This window comes from Raphanus sativus, chromosome 6 (assembly GCF_000801105.2).
Source record: "Raphanus sativus cultivar WK10039 chromosome 6, ASM80110v3, whole genome shotgun sequence".
Lineage (NCBI taxonomy): Eukaryota > Viridiplantae > Streptophyta > Magnoliopsida > Brassicales > Brassicaceae > Raphanus > Raphanus sativus.
The window spans coordinates 37,218,906-37,242,322 of NC_079516.1; the positions used below are offsets into that span (position 1 = coordinate 37,218,906).

A 23,417-nucleotide genomic window follows, 5' to 3' on the forward strand; every position below is an offset into this window, starting at 1 on the left:
ACCAGACGTGAGAACCAAATACGATGGAGAGAGAGGAAGCGAGGAAGGCCACTAGAGCTGTACTTAAGCCACCGGAGAGCCACTGATACTCATCTACTACACCATCACGAAACCAAATCTACAAGTCAAGAAGACTTAACAGACAAATTAAGGAACTCTCGATCCGTAGATGAAGAAGAAACGGAAGCAAAAAGGTTGGAGGCGAAGTGCCTCTCTCACCATCAAAGCCAACGGCGGTGAAACGACCGATTTAAATTGTCATAATTCATAGGATTTTTTAGTTTCTAGAGAAAAAATAGTTTTTTTTCTTTTCCGTGATTAGTATCTTCTACTGCTTTTAGTTCATTGCATTCGTAATTCGAATGTAGTAAAAAAAAAGAAATATAAGAAAATATATATTTATTTAAATTGTATATTATATCAAATGGTATATAACTATTTGAATAGAAAGGAATGTTTGTTACAAAATGTCTTAATTAGATGGATGAAAATGTAATACACATATATTACGAATTAACCTTACTTGTGGTTACATATAAAATTGGAGGAAATGATAAAGTTGTAAATGAAACTAGATCTTAACCCGCCTGACTGGACGGGTCTTTATTTTTACGATATATATAAATTTTTGAAAAACAAAAAGATAATGGGTGTATCTAAGTATAATAGTTATGATCGATGAAACCATTCCCTTTTTAAACTTCATAATTATTTTAAATATTGTTACAATTTATTGGATAAGGAAGGTTTGAATGCAAGTGAATCACGTAATTAGGCTTTTGGAAGATATGTGAGTTATTAGGTTGACTATATAAGTGGAGTTAATGTGAGTAAATCACGTAGGACATGTTTAACTTTTTTTAAATGTAAATATTAATTCAACGATACGAATATCTATGTTACCAAACAAAATTTTTTTTTTTAAAGATTCATATCCCTGTTACCAAACAAAAGCCTAAAGTACTTCTAATTTAATAAGATAGACTAGATCTTAACCCGCCTGACTGGACGGGTCTTTATTTTTACGATATATATAAATTTTTGAAAAACAAAAAGATAATGGGTGTATCTAAGTATAATAGTTATGATCGATGAAACCATTCCCTTTTTAAACTTCATAATTATTTTAAATATTGTTACAATTTATTGGATAAGGAAGGTTTGAATGCAAGTGAATCACGTAATTAGGCTTTTGGAAGATATGTGAGTTATTAGGTTGACTATATAAGTGGAGTTAATGTGAGTAAATCACGTAGGACATGTTTAACTTTTTTTAAATGTAAATATTAATTCAACGATACGAATATCTATGTTACCAAACAAAATTTTTTTTTTTAAAGATTCATATCCCTGTTACCAAACAAAAGCCTAAAGTACTTCTAATTTAATAAGATAGATAGATGTAATTGTACGTTGAAGGCTTGTAACTAAACCATCGCATCAGCCGACAAAAAAACCCATCACATCATTCTAAAATTAATAGCTATATAGACTTTTACAGATTTTAAACATAGTTCCAAATTACAGAAGTTCCCATGCACGTTCCTGCTGACGTCATCCCAAACGTCGTTGAAAGACATGCACATCCACCCGTATGATAGATATTACATTTGCTATATTTTTATCTCGACCCACTGAACTGGTTATCAACCAACTTACCCTTATATATACGAGTCCTCTGGTTTCATTAGGGAAACATAAAATACAATCCAACAAAGAAACAGAAAACATAACTAGCTAGATAGATTCCAGACAAGAACCGAAATGAAGTTCGGTAAGGAGTTCTCGTCTCAAATGGTACCAGAGTGGCAAAAGGCTTACATGAATTACGGCTCTCTCAAAAAATGTCTTAAAGATATCATCGCCTTCAAGCTCGGAACCAACCATGCAGCTCCTCGTGGTGGCGCCAAGAACCACCACGACGGAGGATTAAGCCGTACAATGACGTTGTACCGGACGTTTAGCGGCTTAGTCTCAACTCCGGGAAGACAAAGACGCGGTAGTTCTCATCACGACGTTGAGGAAGGGGTACCACTGACAGCGACGTCGGGGCCCATTCTAGTGAACACCACCGTGGATCAAGGCTGTGTTACGACGTTTCTGATGACGACAGAGGAAGGAGGAGAGTACGAACTGGTGTTTTTCAGGAGACTAGACGACGAGTTCAACAAAGTGAGTAAATTTTACAAAGAGAAAGTGGAGGAAGTGTTGAAAGAAGCAATGGTGCTTAACAAACAGATGGACGCTTTGATTGCGTTTCGTGTCAAAGTGGAGAATCCAGAAGGGTGGGGGTGGGAAGAACGGACGGTGGAGATCACTCGATTGGCTACCGATATCGCTTCTTCCGCGGCTGCTATCTCGGCTTCTTCTCCCGCAGGAGCTAAATCTAGTAAGCAATCATACACATACCTATCTACTTTAATTTCGGCCACCAAAATCTATGAACTTTTTATTTGTTAATCTGTGAACTTATTATTTTTATTAATCTATGAACTTAGTATTTATTTATTTAAGAAAGTGAAAAAATAAAAAAATGAAGTTGAAAAAAGGATCAAACTTTCCAGCTCCGACAAAATCATAACCAGTTTAACAAACTTTAAAGAACTGAACTACCCAAAATAACTAAAAATATACATAGTTTACAAGGATCGAAAACACACATGATTCTCTCGTTTATGTTCATAGTATTAGATGATAAATACATATAACTTGGTTTTCCAACGCTTGCATCACTTTACTTTTTCATAAATATTTTATCTTTTCTTACCAGACCGATATTTCAAATTTGTAGTAAACGTTGGAAGTAAAGCTCATCTGGAGGCTATACAGGAAGGAGGGTCAAGCAGAGCTGGTCGAATGGAAGATGTTGTTCAAGAAGAAGAAGAAGAAGAAGACAATGATGGAGCCACGGTGTCGACCAGAGATAGGGACGTGAAAACGACCAAGATGAGAGCAATGAGACCAGCTCCGATTAATATTCTTGATCGAGTGTGGTTAAACGACACCAAAGAGACACCTCGCTCTACCATCAAAGGATTTCTCCAGATAACGGAGCAGGCCGATTTAAAATTCAGCAGAGAAAATCTGATGATGGTCGAGGAGAAGCTGCGGCAAGCTTTATTCGTGTTTTATCAGAAGCTGAGGCTTCTCAAGAGCTACAGGTGCGTATGGGGTTTATTTGTAGGATTGTGAATTTGTGATTTTCTTTCATACGTTTGATGGGTTTTAGATTATGTATATGCAGCTTTTTGAATGTATTGGCGTTCTCGAAGATATTGAAGAAGTACGATAAGGTAAAATTAGAGACTTTGACTTGGTGTTATATATTACATAATAATTAATTTATATGACTGAATATGTGTGTTATATATAGATAACTTCTAGGGATGCAGTGAAGACTTACATGAAAATGGTAGATACTTCACACCTTGGAGGCTCTGATGAAGTAAGAGGTTTATGAAATTTTGATCCTATAGGAAAATCATCCTCTGTTTTTACTCGTTCCAGTATTAATCTTCTCTGTGAGAGGATGGACTTATCTTCACATAAATATGGGCTTGAGAATTAAGCCTGATTCTCTGATCCATATCAGTCAAAAGAAAAATCCACCCAAGTCGGTGACGTATTTGTTCTCGTTACGTAAAAAGGAAACATGCATATATACTGGGACGTATATATAAGAGGAAGAAGATGTGACCTAAGGAATCATCCGAGAAAACCTAAACACAAGGACAAAGAGAAGTTAAGAGAGAGAGATCAAGAGTAGAAGAAACTAAGAGATATTGTTCGAGTCATGTCTCTAAAGGATAGAGTTTCTTTGATCTTCTTATTCTTTGTTAATGTCATGTTTATACGAGAAGAGCGCTTAGAGCGTTTGTGTAAACCCCTTTGATTGATAGTGGATGTTGTGGGAGACGGTTCCCACCCCAGAGGTACCGCAAGGGAACTGGGTTAAAAATCTTGTGTCGTTTAGTTAAGCAATCAAACGATCGATAATTCCTAACAAGTGGTATCAGAGCAATCCAGGTTTTGATTGCGGGGTTAGTGAGATTATGGAGTCGACACATTGAAGGGTTGGAATTGAAAGATCAAAGGGAAACATGATGTTTAATGAAGTACGGGGATGCTGAAGACTTGAAGACTTATTTCCGCTGCAATCACATGGTTATTGTGATGTTTGAAGTTTCTGGATACTCAAGGCTGCTACATTTATGGAATCAAGATTTTGGGAGAGCACATGGAAGTAGAATAGATTTTAACAATAGAGAAGTCAAGATTTTTTGCTGTGAAATCAGGTTGTATCTTGGCTTGCTCTAGTTGTTAAAAGTTTATTCAATTTGGTGTTCAAGGATGGGTTGATAAAGCAACTGGACTTACAGATCCATGTCTAGGGGACGCCTTAGGAAAGGGATGTGTAGAAAAGTTTTTCGACAGTATGTTAAAAATCTGAGATTCAAGAGAAAGGTTATAGCAGAAGAGTATGGAGGTGAAATATGGAGTCTGCTTGAGGCAAAGCAGGCAGGGAGCTTCTGAGAAGTTCATATAAAATCAGGTCTGATAAAGTTTTCAAGGAGGGTTAAGTGTCAGGGATAAGGATCAGAGTTACAAGAGGTAAAGAAGAACACAAAGGGTGTGTTAAGTTATGTAGAAGAGATGCTTGGACTAGGGGTGTGTCGAAAGTCTATCTAGCAAGGATGATGGCTTGATGGCTGGTTCTGTTAAGTGATAACAGCGGTACACAGAGGAGTTCAAGGCAGATCTTATACAGAAGAAATCTGGCAACAAGGTGTAATGTTGTTACTAAGATTCTGTTTAAGAAGAAAGCTGGATCAAAGTTTTTGTCGAAAGTCTATCTAGCAAATGTGGTAGCTTGATGGCGTGTTCCGTTAACGGCGGTATAAAGAGGGATTCAAAGCTGTGGGGTTTAAACAAAAAAAAGAATTTTTTGAATCAGAGATTGTTTCATTGGGTGAAACATGTATGATTTAGAAAAGTAATTGCATTTGATTAAAGGAAATCAAGATGCAAAGGGAGGATGAGTTCGATCAACAACAGATTCATGAAGGTCATGGAGGAGGCTGTGTGATTGATTGGTTTAAGGTAAAGGGAATTACCTAAAGGATGGAAAAAGGGACGAGGCTGAGCTCTCGCAGTGAAGATTTAACGTAACCGTGAAGCATCAGACATTCTGGAGTGTTGATTCTGGTTCCAGGTGGAGTTCATCATGGAAATCTGAAACGGTTTCAGGTTCCGTTAAGGTTCGTTCTCGGAGAGAAAAAAAAATTAGAGAAGCATAGGTGATGCTGATACAAGGTCTAACGAGAGTTACCGGACGTCTTAAACAGTGGAGGAGGTGAATCAGTTTGCCGGATAAACTGAAAGAAGACGAGTGGCCGAGGACCAGCAAAGGAGTTATAAGGGTACACCAAAGGAGCTGGTAAGAGAAGGGAAAAGAAACAGGCTGTAACTCAAGTCGAGAGGAGGATCAAGTTATGGGATATACCTGAAGTTGCAGGAAGCAAGAGAGAAGGTTGGTCTTTCATCATGAGTAGCTGGAAATAAACAAGGAATCAACGGTTAGATTCCATAAGGAGCTACTGTGTGAAGAAAGAGGTTGAAATCCAAGCTGTGATTTCACTGTCTCGGATAAGTCTGAAAAATTGCAGAGGCTAGAAGGATGGTTCAAGTTTATGGTTTTAACAGGAATCATCATGGGAGCAGAAGTACTTCGATTGATCACCGAAGAAACTGCAGAGAAGAAATCAAAAGTGATGAATTCACATAGCCTATAGAAATCAGAAGAGACAGAAAAAATGGAGTGGTTCCAGGCTTTATTGAGGATAATACCATTAAATGGAATCAGGTTCAGGTGGAGCTGTGGAGAATGGTAAAATAAAGCAGAGCTAACTGAAAGGGTTGCAGTCATAGGATCGAAGTTGTGGTTGCTAGAGGGAAGGAACGTCCAAGGTGGAGGCGATTTCTAATTGCTACGGAACCTGCCGGTGGGTGAGATCCAGTGAACTGAATCACATCGGAGAACACAAACCTGAGGAGAGAAGAAGAAAAGAATTCTCAGTTCAAGGTGGAGTAAGCTGAAAAACAATCAAAAGAACAAAGACAGAGACATAAGGAACTCAGGTTAAAAGAGTTACATGTGAGGGCGTAGTAAACAGCTAAAGAAAGTGATGAACCTTGATCAAGTAGCTGAAGGGATACGACTCTGTCTGAACTAGCGGATGAGGCAGACAAATAGGCTCGCCGGAGAAGCTGGAAAAGGTCGGCAAGCAAAGGTACTTCCGAAAGGGTTTCACTATCAAAGGAAAATATCAAAGGGGTTGTGAGCTTGGCGTGGTGGTGTAAGAGTAGCAGGGAACACCAGAGAGAATTGACAACGGAAATCTCATCGGGAAAAAAAAAAAAAAAAGATTCCGTTGAAATCGCAGTCGACGCGGTTCATTGACGTGAAAGGAAGCTTGGGGGAGAGTCGCGAATCTCTTGAAGTTCCTGAGTACAATAAGGAAACGCAAGTCACATGGTTGATCGCAAGAACTCGTCTGAAATTACAGAGAATTTGGCGATTTGGAGATGGTTTTGATCGAGAGATCAAAGGGGATAAAAGAGTCTCAATCAAAGGTGCCGTCTCGAGCTTCTGAGAAGTGTTGAGGATCGGCGAGATGAGGCTCTAAGGGAAACACCAAGAAGCTCACCGGAATTGCAGTCAAGTTCTGACACAATATTTCGAGGAAGAAGCTCTTTGATCAAGTCGTAGTGGTAATTGCCACAGAGAAACGTCCTTGATCAAGTCCTTGATCAAGTTCTGACACAATATTTCGAGGAAAGGGACGGCAATGGTGAGTCACCGGAGACGTCTGAAAGCTGATCCGATAGTTTGGTCTGTTCAGTAAAGCAGTGCACATCGACAAAGAAACTGTCGTGTGCTTGAGGAGAGAGAGACAAGTGATAGGCTGGGCCAAATGTGAAGAATAAAGCCCAAGGTGGAGATTGTGAGAGGATGGACTTATCTTCACATAAATATGGGCTTGAGAATTAAGCCTGATTCTCTGATCCATATCAGTCAAAAGAAAAATCCACCCAAGTCGGTGACGTATTTGTTCTCGTTACGTAAAAAGGAAACATGCATATATACTGGGACGTATATATAAGAGGAAGAAGATGTGACCTAAGGAATCATCCGAGAAAACCTAAACACAAGGACAAAGAGAAGTTAAGAGAGAGAGATCAAGAGTAGAAGAAACTAAGAGATATTGTTCGAGTCATGTCTCTAAAGGATAGAGTTTCTTTGATCTTCTTATTCTTTGTTAATGTCATGTTTATACGAGAAGAGCGCTTAGAGCGTTTGTGTAAACCCCTTTGATTGATAGTGGATGTTGTGGGAGACGGTTCCCACCCCAGAGGTACCGCAAGGGAACTGGGTTAAAAATCTTGTGTCGTTTAGTTAAGCAATCAAACGATCGATAATTCCTAACATTCTCTGGATCCTCTGTTATGACAGGTTGTGCGACTCATGGAGCGTGTTGAAGCTACATTCATAAAACATTTCGTAAATGCTAATCGAACTAAAGGAATGAATATTTTAAGGCCTAAAGCGAAAAGGGAGAGACACCGGCTTACATTCACCACTGGTAAAGTCATTAACTTGCATCAAAAAAAAAAGAATTCGTAGGATAACTTTTTGAAACTTGCTTATGAGGATATTGTTTTTCAGGTTTCTTGGGTGGATGCATTTTCTCTCTTATCGTGGCTCTTGCAGCGATTATCCGCACCCGAAACCTCTTGCAGGAGGAAGACCAAGAGCAATACATGAATACTATGTTCCCTCTTTATAGGTAACAACTTAGTATTCTTGTCTTCTTAAGTATTTATATCGGGAATTTGTGTTGTTACAATGTTGCTTAGTTGTTATTGTTGTCTTCTCTGATGTTTCTTGCAGCTTGTTCGGGTTTATAGTGCTGCACGTAATAATGTATGCGGCTAATATATACTACTGGAAGCGATACAAAGTAAACTATTCCTTCATATTTGGGTTCAAGCAAGGAACTGAACTTGGATACAGACAAGTCCTCCTTGTGGGTTTCAGTATTGGAGTGTTCGCTTTGCTTTGTGTTCTTGCCAATCTTGACATGGAGGCAGATCCCGAAACCAAAGACTATCAAGCATTAACCGAACTTCTTCCTCTTTTCCTATTTATTGTAAGTGTAAAACACTTTTACAATTTCATCTAGATTTGGTTTTATCTAACCATAATATATATTTGAGAAAAAAAGAAACACTAACCTTGATCAAATGATCAAATTGGTTTGGTATTAGATCCACTCACCAATTGATTTTCCTCCCCTTATACCTTTAATTCCTTAAATGATTTTTGATGGAGAATATTACAAATTTTTACTCAATATTTATGTGGGTTAGAAATTATTATGATTATTGTTTTTATTCTATAGAAGACACCACATTAACAATCACACCTTTTCTCATTTTGTAACCACCACTTTCATATGCCTATATGTATTATATATTTTTGGTAGTTAAGTTCTTTAATTAACCACTTAACATAATACATATGTCCATAATTTTATTGAAGTAAATACTTTATTAAATGGCAAGGGGAAATGGTTAATACACTATAATTCTAATACATTACTCGAAACCGAATCATAATGGTATCGGGTAGAATTCTTAACTTTAGTGTGAACTTCATTTTTATAGTTAAAAAACCAAAAGACATATATGTCATATAAGTACAAAAAATCAGTCATTAAACTGTGTTACATTTGTCTTCCACTTTTACAGGCTATGTTTGTGGTTCTAGTCCTGCCATTCAAGTTCTTTTACGGCTCAACTCGCCTTTTCTTCCTCACCAGTCTGTTTCATTTCCTCGCCGCTCCTCTTTACAAGGTAAACCAGAGATCAAATAAGCTCGTTGACCAAAGAGGATGTTGTAAATTCGTACTTAGTAGGGCTTCAACCAACCCTACACTTCTCGTGTTTTCTCCTGCAGGTAACGTTGCCTGATTTCTTCTTGGGAGATCAATTAACTAGCCAAGTTCAAGCTCTTAGAAGCATCGAGTTCTATATCTGTTACTATGGTTGGGGAGACTTCAGACACAGAAAGAACACTTGTAATACTAGTAGCTACAAGGCTTTCATCTTCATTGTTGCTGTTATCCCTTATCTCTCTCGCCTCCTTCAGGTACATACTTTCTTCTCTCCAAAAGAAAAAAAGTTCAATATCTCTAAGCATTCATTCAATAACTAAACTTGTACTCAATGCAGTGCATGCGACGGCTGTTTGAGGAGAAAAATCCGGAGCAAGGGTGGAATGGACTCAAGTACTTCTTAACTATAGTGGCGGTTTGCTTGAGAACTGCTTACGGTATCCAGAAACATCAAGTCGCTTGGAGGGTCTTAGCCGCTATCTTCTCAGTTATAGCTGCAATATTCTCTACTTGGTGGGACTTTGTTCATGATTGGGGACTTCTAAACCGGACATCCAAAAACCGCTGGCTTAGGGATAAACTTCTCATACCTCAAAATAAAGTATACTTTATCGCCATGGTAAGTCTCAAAACCATACAAAATATTCATTCCATCAAAACATGTTTCACAGCAACTGATGTTTATGAACATGTATCAGATTTTGAATGTCCTGCTGAGATTTGCGTGGATCCAAACGGTTCTGGATTTCAAAATCTCCTTCATGCATAGGGAGACAATGATTACCGTTGTTGCTAGTCTTGAGATCATTCGTCGTGGCATATGGAATTTTTTCAGGTAAAATAATACTTGAAAACTCATATCACTGATTCCACAGGCTGTGTTCTGTCTTAGTGACTCTCTGTGGTTTTGTTTTTTTCGGTCTGGTTCGTGGAAAACAGATTAGAGAATGAGCATTTGAACAATGTTGGGAAATACAGAGCCTTCAAGTCTGTTCCGTTACCATTCAACTACGATGAAGATGAAGATAAAGATGATTAGAGTTTCACTGAGTATACTCTTTAGCCACCAAAGTCCATCAAACTGTTTTCTTTGAGTGGATGTTGTAGGATTTTATTTTGTTTTAATTTAAGTGATGTTTTCAAAACCCAAGTTTTATTCAAAACTTTTAATGTTTTTAACTATTTGTATTCTATAATATAATTTTATTGTTTTGACTGTTTTAGTTAATGTAATTTTATACACAAAGAGGCAAAATGAATAAAAATGAAAAAAAAAAATTAATGAGTGCAAGAACCTTAAAGATCAACTAATTTGAAAGAGGAGAAAACCATTTAAAAAATATAGTCATCAAATGCATATAAACATAAGTTTCTATCTCTGGTGCTAGTCTTGAGATCATTCGTCGTGGTAGTTCACATAGACCACGCAATACTATGGGTGAGTCTGCAATGGAATTAGTCAACTAAATTCCTGATTTTTCAGTTTTACTTCCTTACTTTTTCCCATGAACATATACGTGTTTGAATGGTCGATTAAAGAGATGGTCCAAAGTGGATCAACATGACCTTTTTTTAACGATTAAGTACTAATTATTGTGTCCCTTAGTCTTTCAATATCTTTCTGTTACCATTAAATAGAAAAATTAACTAGGTTACTACTCAATAATACTCTATTCTATATTTATTCAAGAACTATTTCCCATGAACATATACGTGTTCGTATGGTCGTTGAAACTCGAATCTTTAACGGTCAAATCGTATGCTAATAGTCTATATCCACGTTAGAAATCTTCAAATTATATGGTTACACAGAGAGGTGAGGACGGATCAGATATCCAAAATTTGAAGGATCCATTCTATAGGAATAATCGATTTTTCGATTCGATTTTTTTTTTTGCGATATTCGATGTTGCGGATATCGAAAAAATCAGTATATCTACCGGATATCCGATTCGATCTGTTCTTCCATTAAAAATAATTAAATACTTATATTTTTGAAAAATGTTAAAAGAAAAGAAAAAATTTTAATTTATAATAATATTTCATTACAAATTATTTAAAAACTAAATACTTTAAAATTTTTAATAACAAAATAATTAACTTAGTGGATAAAAAAATACTAAAACTTATATAGGGATGTAAAATTATTTAATATATACATGTATATGCTAATGTATATAACGGATCAGATCAGATATCTGTTTTTCTCAAAAGAGTATTTGTGATTTACTTTGTCTTTGACGTATATTAAATTTTAGTATTTCCTTTCGTAAAGTTACGGATATCCTGATTTTCTGGATCAATAAAAATAAATAACAGATCGGATTAATCTTAACGAATTAAAGCATTTGTGCGTTTATCCAGAATTAATCATATCTCAAACATTTGCCTATATTCTCAAACTCCACCAATTTACCAGGTACAAAGGTAATATAGTGTTTCACTAGTTCTTTTATTTATAAATTGATCTTTGTATTTTTTTGTGACATATTTTTAGGAAAAATCTGTTATTTATTTGCTACAGATGGATAAGATGTAAAAACTTTAAAATTATTTTTTTTTTTACATCAAACAACTATTCTATTACTCAAGGTAGAGATGGTCTGGGTAACCAGACCAAAAAAGAGAACCAATAAAATAAAGCTTTCTATGAAAAGACCTCGTAGTCCTATCTAAAAAGTCAGAAATCCGATTCTGCGTTTTTGGAATATGGAAAATCTTGAAATCTGGAAAGTATATCTTCAATGTCTCAATCCTCTTAAGTTATGTCGAAAAGCTTGGTCAGGAAAGAGGTTCCTTAATCATGTTTATTAAATCTTTACAATCCGTTCCAAAGTTTTGACAAGTCGAGTGCTCAAGCATGTTCTCCATCGCTCATCGCAATGCTTCCAGTTCTGAGTGCAACGCCGATTCTCTCGGAAAGTAGTTCTGTATCCCCATTAGTTGTACCTTTCCGAAGCTGTCTATCCAAACCCATCCATACCCACTGAAACGTGATGTGGATGTCCAACACCCGTCTATCATGCATATATTTCTCAAGCTTAAGACTTGAGATTCTACCATATTATGTTATTGTACATTTGATGGAACCATCTCATTTGCGTTATACCAGGCTTGACATTCACTCTCAGCATATCGAACTAACTCCAATAGATCCCTGTCAATTCCTTGAAAGAGTTTATCATTTCTAACCTTCCATATATACCAAATAATCTAAGGATAAGGATTCTTATCTTGTTTAGGCTCAACAATGTTATTTTTTCTCCAGAAAAGAAAATCCATATTTGCATAGATATTCGGGACCGGGAATATGCCTGGACTTGTTGGAGTAGTTGCTAATGCCCAAGTTTGTAGAGCTAGTGTTGGGTTTGCGGATTGACCCGCCCCGACCCGCCCCGCCCCGCTGCGGGTCGAATCATTTTTTTTATTCAAAAAAAGAATCATATTTTTTATTAATAAGACCCGCCCCGCTCTGTATAAATTAGCGGGTAACCCGCGGAAATAAAAAAAAATAAAAATAATTTTTTATTAATATTTTTTTTTAAAAAAAATATAAATAATATAATTTAATTAATTTTTTAAAAATATTCGTAATTTTTATTATTATTTTATAAAAAAAACATATTTTTGTTAAAAAAAGCATATTTAAAAAAAAAAATTTAATTTTGCGGGTTGGCGGGTACCCGCAGTTTGAATTCTGTCGACCCGCACCCGCCCCGCGTTAAAATCACTCGACCCGCACCCGCGAACAATTTTTTTCAAATCACTCGACCCGCATCCGCCCCGTGGCGGATCAAACGGGGCGGAGCCCACGGATAATGAGTCAAATTCCCAGCTCTATGTAGAGCTGGCGGGCATTCGAAGATTGCATGTGTAATATATTATTTTATAGTGACGACAAATCATATTTTCAGAATACTGTCTCATTTATGAAATACTTTAAAAATTAGTATTTGCATTTGTTGCAAATATACTTTTCTTTTGAAATCTCAAGTTTCTGTTTGCTATTTTAATTGTAAAAAAAAACAAAATATAAATGGAAGAAGAAGAAAAGGTAACCATTAAAAAATATACAGAGACTATTGGAGTTTGGTTTGAGAAAAATGGTGAAAGAACCTCAAATGTGATTGTACCATTTAAATATGATATTTATTTTTCATGATTAAAGTTTCTATCAGGATTTCTCTCTTTATATTATGTCTCAAACTATCAAAAACATTAGGTATAAATTTTCAATACCTTTTTTATAACCATCTTAACTTTATTTTTAATTAAAAATGCAGATATTTTTTTATAGAACAAGTGGAAAATTTGTTTACCAGACAAAAACAAAGAAAACTGAATGAATTACATATACTGTAGTATTTTAAATATTTTTTTATGTGTTGGTATATATTTCAATTTCTAAATATAAAATATTTGCAATCATATATTTATTTTAAAACATGAAAAATTTTGAACCGACTTTGTGGTCTAATAGTAGTGGACGGACCTTGAACGTAAATACATTCCGAGTTCGATCTTTCTGTTGCGGATTTTAGGTCACATTGTTCTGTTTATCACGGTTGCGGATACATCCGTATGAAAACTTGAGAGAGAAACTATTGTGGGCTGCATCTCCCACTCAGAAATTAGGTACGTGTCCGTTTTTTTTTTGTCAAGTAGGTACGTGTCCGTTTAAATGCAACAATTCATGGGTTATTCATATTTATAGAATATGTAATTATTTTGATCCGTGCGTACAGGAGAAACACTAATATGAGTATAAAACGTTGATGGAAAAAGTTTAGCGGTAGAGATGTAAATGGAATATTAGGGTGGGTCAGGGGTAGCTGAAATTTAAATTATAATAAATCATTCTTTTTTTTTTTGCTGAACAAGACGTCCACTCAGTTTCTTTTAACTAGAACGTAGAAACAATCTTTTGGTTCATAATAAGAAAGTTAAAAAAAAACAGAGAAATTTTTTGGTTTTTAGGTAGAATTCAAAATTGTAACTGATTTTTAAAAATATATGTTTCTCACTCATCTTAATCTCAACAGATTCAATTGTTTTTAAATTTTAATTAGTCAAAATTTATATAAAAATTGAATTACAATGTATATATATCAAATATTTTTTTGGAATAGAACCCCTAAATTTACAGGTCTGGCTCTGTTTATGATTCATCTAATATATCTTCGAATTACAATGTATATATATCATTCATCTAAATGATATTATCGGTTATACATTTAGCAAAAAGAAAAAAAAACTTCCGAATGCTGCGTCTCTGATTCTTGAATTTTTGTTTTCACTTTTTTTTTTCACGTACGCACATGATTTACGTTGAATAGATCCGTGCAACGTTATTTGCGTGATATCAAGTCTTTTCTTAATAAAGTGTTATATCAAATAATTAGATACTAGACCTTGACCCGTCCGACCGGGCGGGTATTTATTTTCTGTTTTTAAATTTTGTGTTTATAATAAATGATAAATTTGTAATATTTGCACATAAATTTCGATTGAAAATTAATTTTTGCAATTATAATAAAACTTAAAATGAAAAGCTTAATAAAATATTTTGATACATAATTTAAATTTCTTAATAAAAATAATATAGAGGTGGGTCATATTTTTTCCAATTTCAAAATCTTAGCATCCCAATAAAATTAATTTATAAATACATAAAATATATAAACCATATTTGGAACAATATTTCTATCAAAATAAATTTGTTAAAGAAAAATAATTTAGCGATGTTGTTGTTTATTTCTAGAGTTTGACCCGTGACCGTATAAATATTTGCTTTCATTTTAAATTTTATTTGTACTAATGGTATATATATATATATATATATATATATATATATTTAAATTAAAATGTATTACATAATTATTAATAAAACATTTTAAAACATAACAATATTATTTATTACGTTGAATAATTATATTTTGTGATTTTGATGGTCTATTATATCACAGTGTATCATATAAAAAAATCCAACATTTATAACTTATTATATTTATATTATGAAACCATTATACTAATAATATATGAATAAATTATTTTATATTTTATTTATATGTTATATAAATTGATTATGATGTGTGATTTTTATTTTATTATTTATACCAATAAATATTAAAAATATTTAACATGTTAAAATGAAGTATATTGGGAAATCTATTTTCGTAAATATTTGATTAAGAAAATCTATTATTTAAAGTAAGAAAATACATTAAATGCTTAAATCTATTATTTAAATTTGGAAAAGATAAGCATACTTAAATATAGATTCAATAAAGACAAGTATACTTAAATATATGAAAAGATAAGCATACTTAAATATAGATTCAATAAAGACAACTATAATTAAGGAAAATGCATTTACAAATCAGAAAAGACAACTATAATTAAGGAAAATTAATTTATTACTTCAGTGGCATTCTAATGTAAATAACTTCAAAAACTTAGGGTCATTTTCAAAGTGTACTTCTATTTTAATAATATAGACTAGAGCTGGACCCGTTCGACCGGACGGGTAATTATTTTCATTTTTAATATAAATGAATATTGTTTAAATATGTATTGGTTTATACTTTTAAATATTTATCATATTTTCAACAATCAAATAGTTTATATGCTGTAAAAATAGTGACTCGTACCTGTTATTAAACATTTGACAAATTAATATTGACCTATTGATAGTTTGAGTAATACTTCTTGTAACATTAAATTGTTTGCCAAATGTAAAAAGAATTTAAATATTTTGATCAGATATGGATAATATGGTAAGATTTAGATACGTTAGAAAAAATATTTGGTTATAACATTAAACATTGTTTTACAAGTAATTCAAAGATATTTAAATTTAAGTATTAAATTTTCTTGTTGAAAATAATTAATAACAACCAAAATGGTTAAACATTTATTTTAGAATTTTTTGAAAAATATATAATTTTAGGTGAGATTTAATTATATTAAAATAATATTCAGTTACAAATATTTCATCTTGTTCTATAAGTAGTTTAAATATATTTAAAATCTTAGAATATATAGATTTTATTGTTCAAAATAATTAATGGTAAATTAAACATATATTTTAGGAATATTCATAATATTGTTAAATATCGAATTTAAACTTGAATTTTGTTCAAAATAATTAATGGTATTGTTAACATCAATTTTAAATATGAATATTCCTAAAAATCAGCTCCTTTATTTTAGGAAACATATTAAATACAAAAATTAAGCTGAAAGTAATTTAGGAAAATGTTTAATAAATAGGAAAAGACAATGATTACTTTAATATAGGTTCATTTAATTACTTCAGTGGCATGCAATTGTAAATAAAAGTGAAAATTAAAGGGTATTTTATATGGGTACTTCTCTTTTAATAATATAGATGTTCAATGTTCCACAATGAATTAGTTGCATGTAATCAATTTCATCAATGAATTTGGTTCTCTGTTTTTTTTTTTTTTGAAGAAAGGCTTTTTGGTTCTCTGCTTTTGAAATGACAATACCATTGACCTCTAAACGTCATATGATATGGGTCATAAACAATGAGACTAGGGTCGTCCACTACGTATCTAGAAATAAATAGACGATACCGATTAATGGTTAAGTTAAAATCGAATTTGCCAAACATTTTGAGCTACTTTTTCAAGATCAACGTGGTCTTTAAATCAAAAGTACGATGATACAATTATACTTTAAGACAACTTGTTAAACAAATGTTGGTTTCGCATTCTGAAAACTTAAGGCTACGATTAAAAGGCATATCTAGTGATAATGTATTGGAGTAAAAGTGTTTTATGCTAAGTTACAAAAAAAAAAGTGTTTTATGCTGAATTACCCAATCAGGTAGAAACCATTTTTCTCCCATTAAAGCCAAATAAATTAAAACTAAGTAATATGTTACTCTATAGTAATCAAGCGAAAAGTTTTACTCCCAGTTTTACTCCCAGTTTTACTTTTTATATTTTCAATTTTCTCCTCTTTCAACCTTTTTTATCCTACCACTTTACTCTATTATTCACCAATCAAAGTCTAAATGTATAATCATACTGATGAAAAAAAAAACCATCGAAAAGTATTTACCTTGTATGAACATATAATTCCTCACGCGCTCTAGTTGCCCTGATTGAATACACGTTAATAACAAGAATTCAATAAAGTTGATGAAAAAGCTATAAAGTTGAAGCACTCTTATTATGATAAAACTTCTTTAATCAGAATAAAATCGTGATTCAAAAAAAGAATCATAATTAAATTATACAAATGTTAAATTAATTAATTAAAAAAATGTTAAATTAATCATAACAACTCTCCTTGTCCCGGTCTCTCCTTGACCTAGGTGTATATATATATTAATATATATACGAACACGAGTCCTCTGGTCCTCACCAGAGAAACATAAGACATAGACAAAACATTAAACACAAACTAAGTACATAGATTAGTGACAAGAAGTTTGTGACAAAAAAAAAGATTAGTGACAAGAAGCTAAATGAAGTTCGGGAAGGAGTATTCATCTCAGATGGTGCCAGAGTGGCAACAAGCTTACATGGATTACAGCTTTCTCAAAACCCTGCTCAAAGAAATCATCCGGTTCAAACTCCGAACCAACAATTCAGCTCCTCGTGGTGGCGCCAAGAATCACCAAGGCGGTGAAGGATTAAGCCGGAATATGACACTTCACCGCGCATTTAGCGGCTTACTCTCTACTTCAAGAAGACAAAGACACACCAACTTTCACGATGTCGAGGAAGGGGTACAGTTAACGTCGACGACTACGACTGCGGGTCCCATTATAGTGAACACCACGGTGGATGGCGGTTGCGAGACTACGTTTCTGATGGCGGCGGAGGAAGGAGGAGAGTATGAACTGGTGTTTTTCCGGCGACTAGACGACGAGTTCAATAAAGTGAGTAAGTTTTATAAAGAGAAAGTGGAGGAAGTGTTGAAAGAAGCGTCGGTGCTAAACAAACAGATGGACGCTTTGATAGCGTTTCGTGTCAAAGTGGAGAATCCAGAAGGGTGGGGATGGGATGAACGGACGGTGGAGATCAGTCGGTTGGCTTCCGATATTGCTACTTCTGCCGCTACTATCTCCGCTTCTACTCCCGCTGGAGCTAAATCCAGTAAGCAATCATACACACCTATGTACTATTCCACCTAACTCACTCACTTTTCGACAGGAAACAGACAAAAATTTAAAAGTAGTCCGATCTTTATATTCAATTACATCAAATCTAACAGACTAACAGTACTAAACCAGATGTTTTATTTTCGTCCCAATTTATTTCCTGCTACAAAACCAGACTTGAATTGGTTCTATCTTTTTTTTTCCCCGGTTCCAACAGTAACCAACTATTATTTGACATATTGAATTTGGTAAATTTCATTTTTTGGACTACCTAAATACTTTGTTTCCTGTTAAGTTCATTTTGACACTCCATCTGTTTTATTTTAGTTATCATTCTAGATTTATGCACACAAGATTACGTATAATTTTATAAATTTTCAAAATAAAAACACATTTAACTATATATCTAACCACATTTCAACTAATAAAAAAATAAAATAAAAAATCTTATTAATAAATTTTTCATTTAACTCTAAAATGACACTTATTCTGAAATGATATTTTTTCTTACAACAACTATTAAATCAAAACGAAGAGAGTAAAACATTTTGTTTTATTTTAAATGTCATTTTATATTTTAATCCATACATACTAGAATACTATCCACGTTGAAAACTGAATAATTTATTTTTATTTCATTTATAAAATCAACTAAACAAAATTATTATGTTATATTTATATAAAATGTTTTTAGCAAAAATTATATTTCTTTTGTTTTGAATTTGGTTTAGTCATTTTATCAGCGACAATATATAACTTTATTTACTCGTATATATAGAAAAATTTAGTAACTTATCATAAATTAATTTGTTATTTTATTTAATATTGAAGGTTGTCTATTGTATAATATTGTTAATTTATATTGTTCAACGGTTGAACTTCAACCTTATTATAACATTTTAGTTTTATATAAATCATTTTATTGTCATAATTTATCAATAAATCTCAAATAAATTCTTGCAATAGTATAAATACATTGTCATAAAATGTTAACGTTTACATCTAGTTTATTAGTATGTATGCATACATTAAAAGCCATTAAAAGTTTTAATATGAAGGGTAAATTAAATTTTTGAAAGTTAAATTATTAAACATATTTTTTATTTTAGTACTAAATTTTATATAATATCTGTTATTTAGTTTGTTAAGATATATTCAAAATATTGTTATAATTCTTGTTGGACAATTTAAAAATTAAATGATAACCTTTTACTAGTTGATAAAAATAGAATTATAAATTAATAACATATATATTTATAAATTTTTCAGTTTTCTATTTTTGATTAAGTATCAAAATATAAATAAAACAAAATACCAGTTAGAGACAAAACAGATTATTTAATCGTTTTTAATGTGTGAAGGAAAATGAAAACATAAAGAGCATAAATTTACTCTTAGCTTTGTATTGTACCGGTCAGCGTAAACCACTACATCCAAAGGGATTATAATTGGTTCTGATTAAGATCCGGTTCATTAAATCGTATTGTCACCTAACTTACCAGACCGACACTTCAAATTTGTAGTGAAAGTTCGAAGTGAAGCTCATATGGAGGCAATACAGGAAGGAGGGTCGAGCAGAGCTGGAAAATTAGAAGATGATGAAGTAGAAGAAGAAGGAGAAGACAATGCAGTCAAAGAATCGGTCAATGAAGTGAAGACGACCAGGATGAGAGCAGTTAGACCAGCTCCATTAGATATTCTTGATCGAGTCAGTATCAACAACACCAAAGAGACGCCTCTTTCCACCATTAAAGGAGTTCTCCAGGTTCCGAAGCAGAACGAGTTAAAGTTCAGCAGAGAAAATCTGATGAAAGTCCAGGAGAAGCTGAGGCATGCTTTCATCGTGTTTTATCAGAAGCTGAGGCTTCTCAAAAGTTACAGGTGCGTATGGTGTTTATTTGTGTAGGTTTTTAGATTTTTTTTTAATGGGTTTTAAATTATATATATGCAGCTTTTTGAACGTATTGGCAATATCGAAGGTACTGAAGAAGTATGATAAGGTAAGATTTGAGACTTTCTTTAGGCTTCTTGAAGGGGTTTATGTATTTTATGACTGAAATGTGTGTTTATAGATAACTTCAAGGGATGCAACGAAGCATTACATGAAAGCGGTTGATAGTTCATACCTGGGAAGCTCTGATGAAGTAAGAGGTTTGCTTAGTTCTCAAGTTCTCTGTTCTCAACGAAGTCTTACACGGATCCTCTGTTGTGACAGGTTGTGCGACTCATGGAGCGTGTTGAAGCTACATTCGTAAAGCATTTTGCAAATGCTAATAGAACCAAAGGAATGAACATTTTACGGCCTAAAACGAAACAAGAGAGACACATAATTACATTCTCCACTGGTAAAAACAATAATATGGAGGCAGCATTTGGTTTTGAAGTTCAAACTTTGTGGTGGTGTGCTTATGAGAATATATTGTTTTCAGGTTTCTCTGCTGGATGCGTATTCTCTCTTATAGTGGCTCTTGTAGCCATCATCCGCACCCGAAATATCTTAGAGGGGGACGGCCAGAAGCAGTACATGAATACTATGTTCCCTCTTTATAGGTAACTAAATGGGAAGTGGGGTCAGCTGACACCACTGTTTTTTTAAATATATTTGTTTTTATTTAAGAAAAAAAATTATTGATTCCATTAAAATATAAAATTTAACCCCACAAAAATATAATTCCACTAAAACTATTAAAAACATTAAAAAGTAAAATTATAATTTATAATTTTTAATGATTTATAAATTGTGTTTGAAAAAAAAGATTTGACCCCGGTATAAAAATTTTCTGGTTCCGCCATAACAATAAGTTAGTATTCTTGTCCTTTGAGTTGGAACATATGGTGCTTAGATGTTGTTGTCTTCTCTAATGCTTCTTGCAGCTTGTTCGGGTTTATCGTGCTGCACATAATAATGTATGCTGCTAATATATACTACTGGAGGCGATATAAAGTAAACTATTCATTCATATTTGGGTTCAAGCAAGGAACTGAACTTGGATACAGACAAGTCCTCCTTGTGGGTTTCACCATTGGAGTCTTTGCATTGCTTTGTGTTCTTGCCAATCTTGACATGGAGGCAGATCCTAAAACCAAAGGCTATCAAACGTTTACTGAACTCCTTCCTCTTTTTCTACTTATTGTAAAATTCTAAACCCTGGAAAATTGGAGCTTTGTAATAAAACATTAGCATAATATTAACTTCGTTATGTTTGTTTTTTTCACTTTTGCAGGCTATGTTTGTGGTTCTAGTCTTGCCATTCAACTTCTTTTACCGCTCAAGTCGCTTCTTCTTCCTGAGTTGTGTGTTTCGTTGCCTCGCCGCTCCTCTTTACAAGGTAAACTAGAGCTCTAATAAGATGGTTGACCCAACGAGAATGTTGTGAATTACTATAATAATAGGACTTGAACCGTCACTTATCCTGCAGGTAACATTGCCTGATTTCTTCTTGGCGGATCAATTTACTAGCCAAGTTCAAGCTCTTAGAAGCATCGAGTTTTACATATGTTACTATGGTTGGGGAGACTTCAGACACAGAAAGAGCACTTGTAGCAATAGTGTGTACAACACTTTCTTGTTCATTGTTGGTATAATCCCTTATGTGTCTCGCCTCCTTCAGGTGCTTAGCTTTTCTCTCCAAAGAAAAATTTCAACATCTCTAGACATTCATTCAGTAACTAAACTTGTATTCAATGCAGTGCTTGCGACGGCTGTTTGAGGAGAAAAACGTGGAGCAAGGGTACAACGGAGTCAAGTACTTCTTAACAATAGTAGCTGTTTGCTTGAGAACTGCTTACAGTTTCCATAAAGGTGACATCGCTTGGAAGGTAGTAGCCGCTATCTCCTCAGCTGCAGCTGCAATATTCTCTACTTACTGGGACTTTGTTCATGATTGGGGACTTCTAAACCGGACATCGAAAAACCGCTGGCTTCGAGATAAACTTCTCATACCTCAAAAGAAAGTATATTTCATCGCCATGGTGAGTCTCAAAACCATAAAAAAAAAAGAATATTCATTCCATCAAAACATGTTTCGTAGCAACTGATGTTTAAGAACATGTATCAGATTTTGAACGTCCTGCTGAGATTTGCGTGGCTTCAGACGGTTCTGGATTTCAACTTCTCCTTTATGCATAAACAGACGATGGTTACCGTTGTTGCTAGTCTTGAGATTATTCGTCGTGGTATATGGAGTTTCTTCAGGTCGGAAAAATACTTCAAAACTCATATCATTAATTCTGCACATTGTGTTAGTAATTCTCTGTTTTTTTTGTTTGTTTGTGGAAAACAGATTAGAGAATGAGCATTTGAACAATGTTGGGAAATATAGAGCCTTCAAATCTGTTCCATTACCATTCAACTACGATGAAGATGAAGATAAGGACGATTAGAGTTTCTCAAGACTATTTATTTACTCTTTAGCCACAAAAATCCATCAAACTGTTTACAATGTCTTATCTTGTAAATCGTGTTAAGAAACATAATAGTATTAGATTATTTTCATGATTGCATCTGATTATTTTCTTTCTATTCAATTTGCCCCTTTGCGACTTATTTTTTAAATGGTTACTAGATTTTGACCCGCGGTTTAAAACCGCGGGATATTTTATGATGAATTTTTTATCAACATTATTAATAATGATATTAATTTGTAAGATTTTTGTCTATTTTAAATATTTTTGTATTTAAATCAACATTTTTAAACCCGACATGAATCTGCGATTGAACCGGTGATCTGAAATGTAATACAGTTAGAGTTTTAAGAAATGTCACTATTTTAAAACCCGATAAACCAGCAAAAATGCTAAACCCCAAAGGAACCCGTTGAACCGATGAATCATCCAGTTTGATTTAAATTTTTAACTTTTAATTTTTAAAGTTAATTTCAAATTTAGCATTAGATATTTAAATACTTATTAACTTAAATCTTATTATATTTTTATGTCATATCTCTATGTTAGATTATGTAATAAATTAAAAGTATTAAAATTAATAAATATTTAAATATCTAATGATAAATTTAAAATTACGGGTTTCGTTTTAAATCAAATACCTATTTTTTGAACACCGACTTAGATTATATAGTTTTCATGAAATTAGGGATTTCGTTTTTATCATTTCTTAATTTTCAGAAAATCTAGTATTATAGCCATGAATATTGCTTCTATGGATACTCAGAAACTATTTACCATAAAAATCGTTTTGGAAATCTTAGCATTAATAATCACGATATATATTTTTACCATATAAATAAGCTAGATGTTAGGCTTTTTGTTATTAGAGCAACATTATCAGTGAGACAGATATTTTGTCCTTAGGATATTTTAATATT

The 23,417-nt window shown here is 33.3% G+C and overlaps 2 protein-coding genes and 1 long non-coding RNA gene across 9 annotated transcripts; 2 read left to right on the plus strand and 1 right to left on the minus strand.

Annotated features, from left to right (window-relative positions):
* The first annotated feature begins 1,466 nt into the window (after positions 1-1,466).
* On the plus strand, positions 1,467-9,996 carry LOC108809644 (phosphate transporter PHO1 homolog 3-like). 4 transcript variants are annotated; one of them, XM_056988482.1, is made up of 13 exons: positions 1,467-2,389; positions 2,888-2,910; positions 2,947-3,161; positions 3,245-3,293; positions 3,374-3,445; positions 7,514-7,643; positions 7,727-7,847; positions 7,952-8,210; positions 8,812-8,916; positions 9,020-9,211; positions 9,295-9,576; positions 9,656-9,792; positions 9,897-9,996. In XM_056988482.1, the coding sequence occupies exons 1-13, from the start codon at positions 1,765-1,767 to the stop codon at positions 9,994-9,996; spliced, it is 2,310 nt and encodes a 769-aa protein (XP_056844462.1). In that variant the 5' UTR covers positions 1,467-1,764. The 4 variants fall into 4 exon arrangements, with proteins under 4 accessions (XP_056844462.1, XP_056844461.1, XP_056844460.1 ...); XM_056988481.1 differs by adding an exon at positions 2,792-2,851 and having other exon boundaries at positions 1,468-2,389; positions 2,888-3,161; XM_056988480.1 differs by having other exon boundaries at positions 1,469-2,353; positions 2,783-3,161.
* LOC130496422 (uncharacterized) lies at positions 3,354-7,018 on the minus strand. Of its 4 annotated transcripts, none has more exons than XR_008935562.1 (6): positions 6,708-7,018; positions 6,192-6,504; positions 5,848-6,046; positions 5,504-5,748; positions 5,330-5,434; positions 3,354-5,232 (listed from the first exon to the last, which is right to left on the minus strand). It is a non-coding gene; the product is annotated as an uncharacterized LOC130496422 (long non-coding RNA). The 4 variants fall into 4 exon arrangements; XR_008935563.1 differs by having other exon boundaries at positions 3,354-4,915; positions 5,115-5,232; positions 6,192-7,018; XR_008935560.1 differs by having other exon boundaries at positions 6,192-7,018.
* Positions 9,997-17,351: 7,355 nt separating the features above from the next.
* On the plus strand, positions 17,352-22,620 carry LOC108806022 (phosphate transporter PHO1 homolog 3). The gene is made up of 12 exons (XM_018578032.2): positions 17,352-18,088; positions 19,617-19,974; positions 20,045-20,093; positions 20,166-20,237; positions 20,309-20,438; positions 20,523-20,643; positions 20,968-21,226; positions 21,318-21,422; positions 21,513-21,704; positions 21,784-22,065; positions 22,152-22,288; positions 22,377-22,620. Exons 1-12 carry the CDS (start codon positions 17,455-17,457, stop codon positions 22,474-22,476), a joined length of 2,439 nt encoding a protein of 812 aa, XP_018433534.1. The 5' UTR covers positions 17,352-17,454; the 3' UTR covers positions 22,477-22,620.
* The last annotated feature ends 797 nt before the right edge of the window (positions 22,621-23,417 follow it).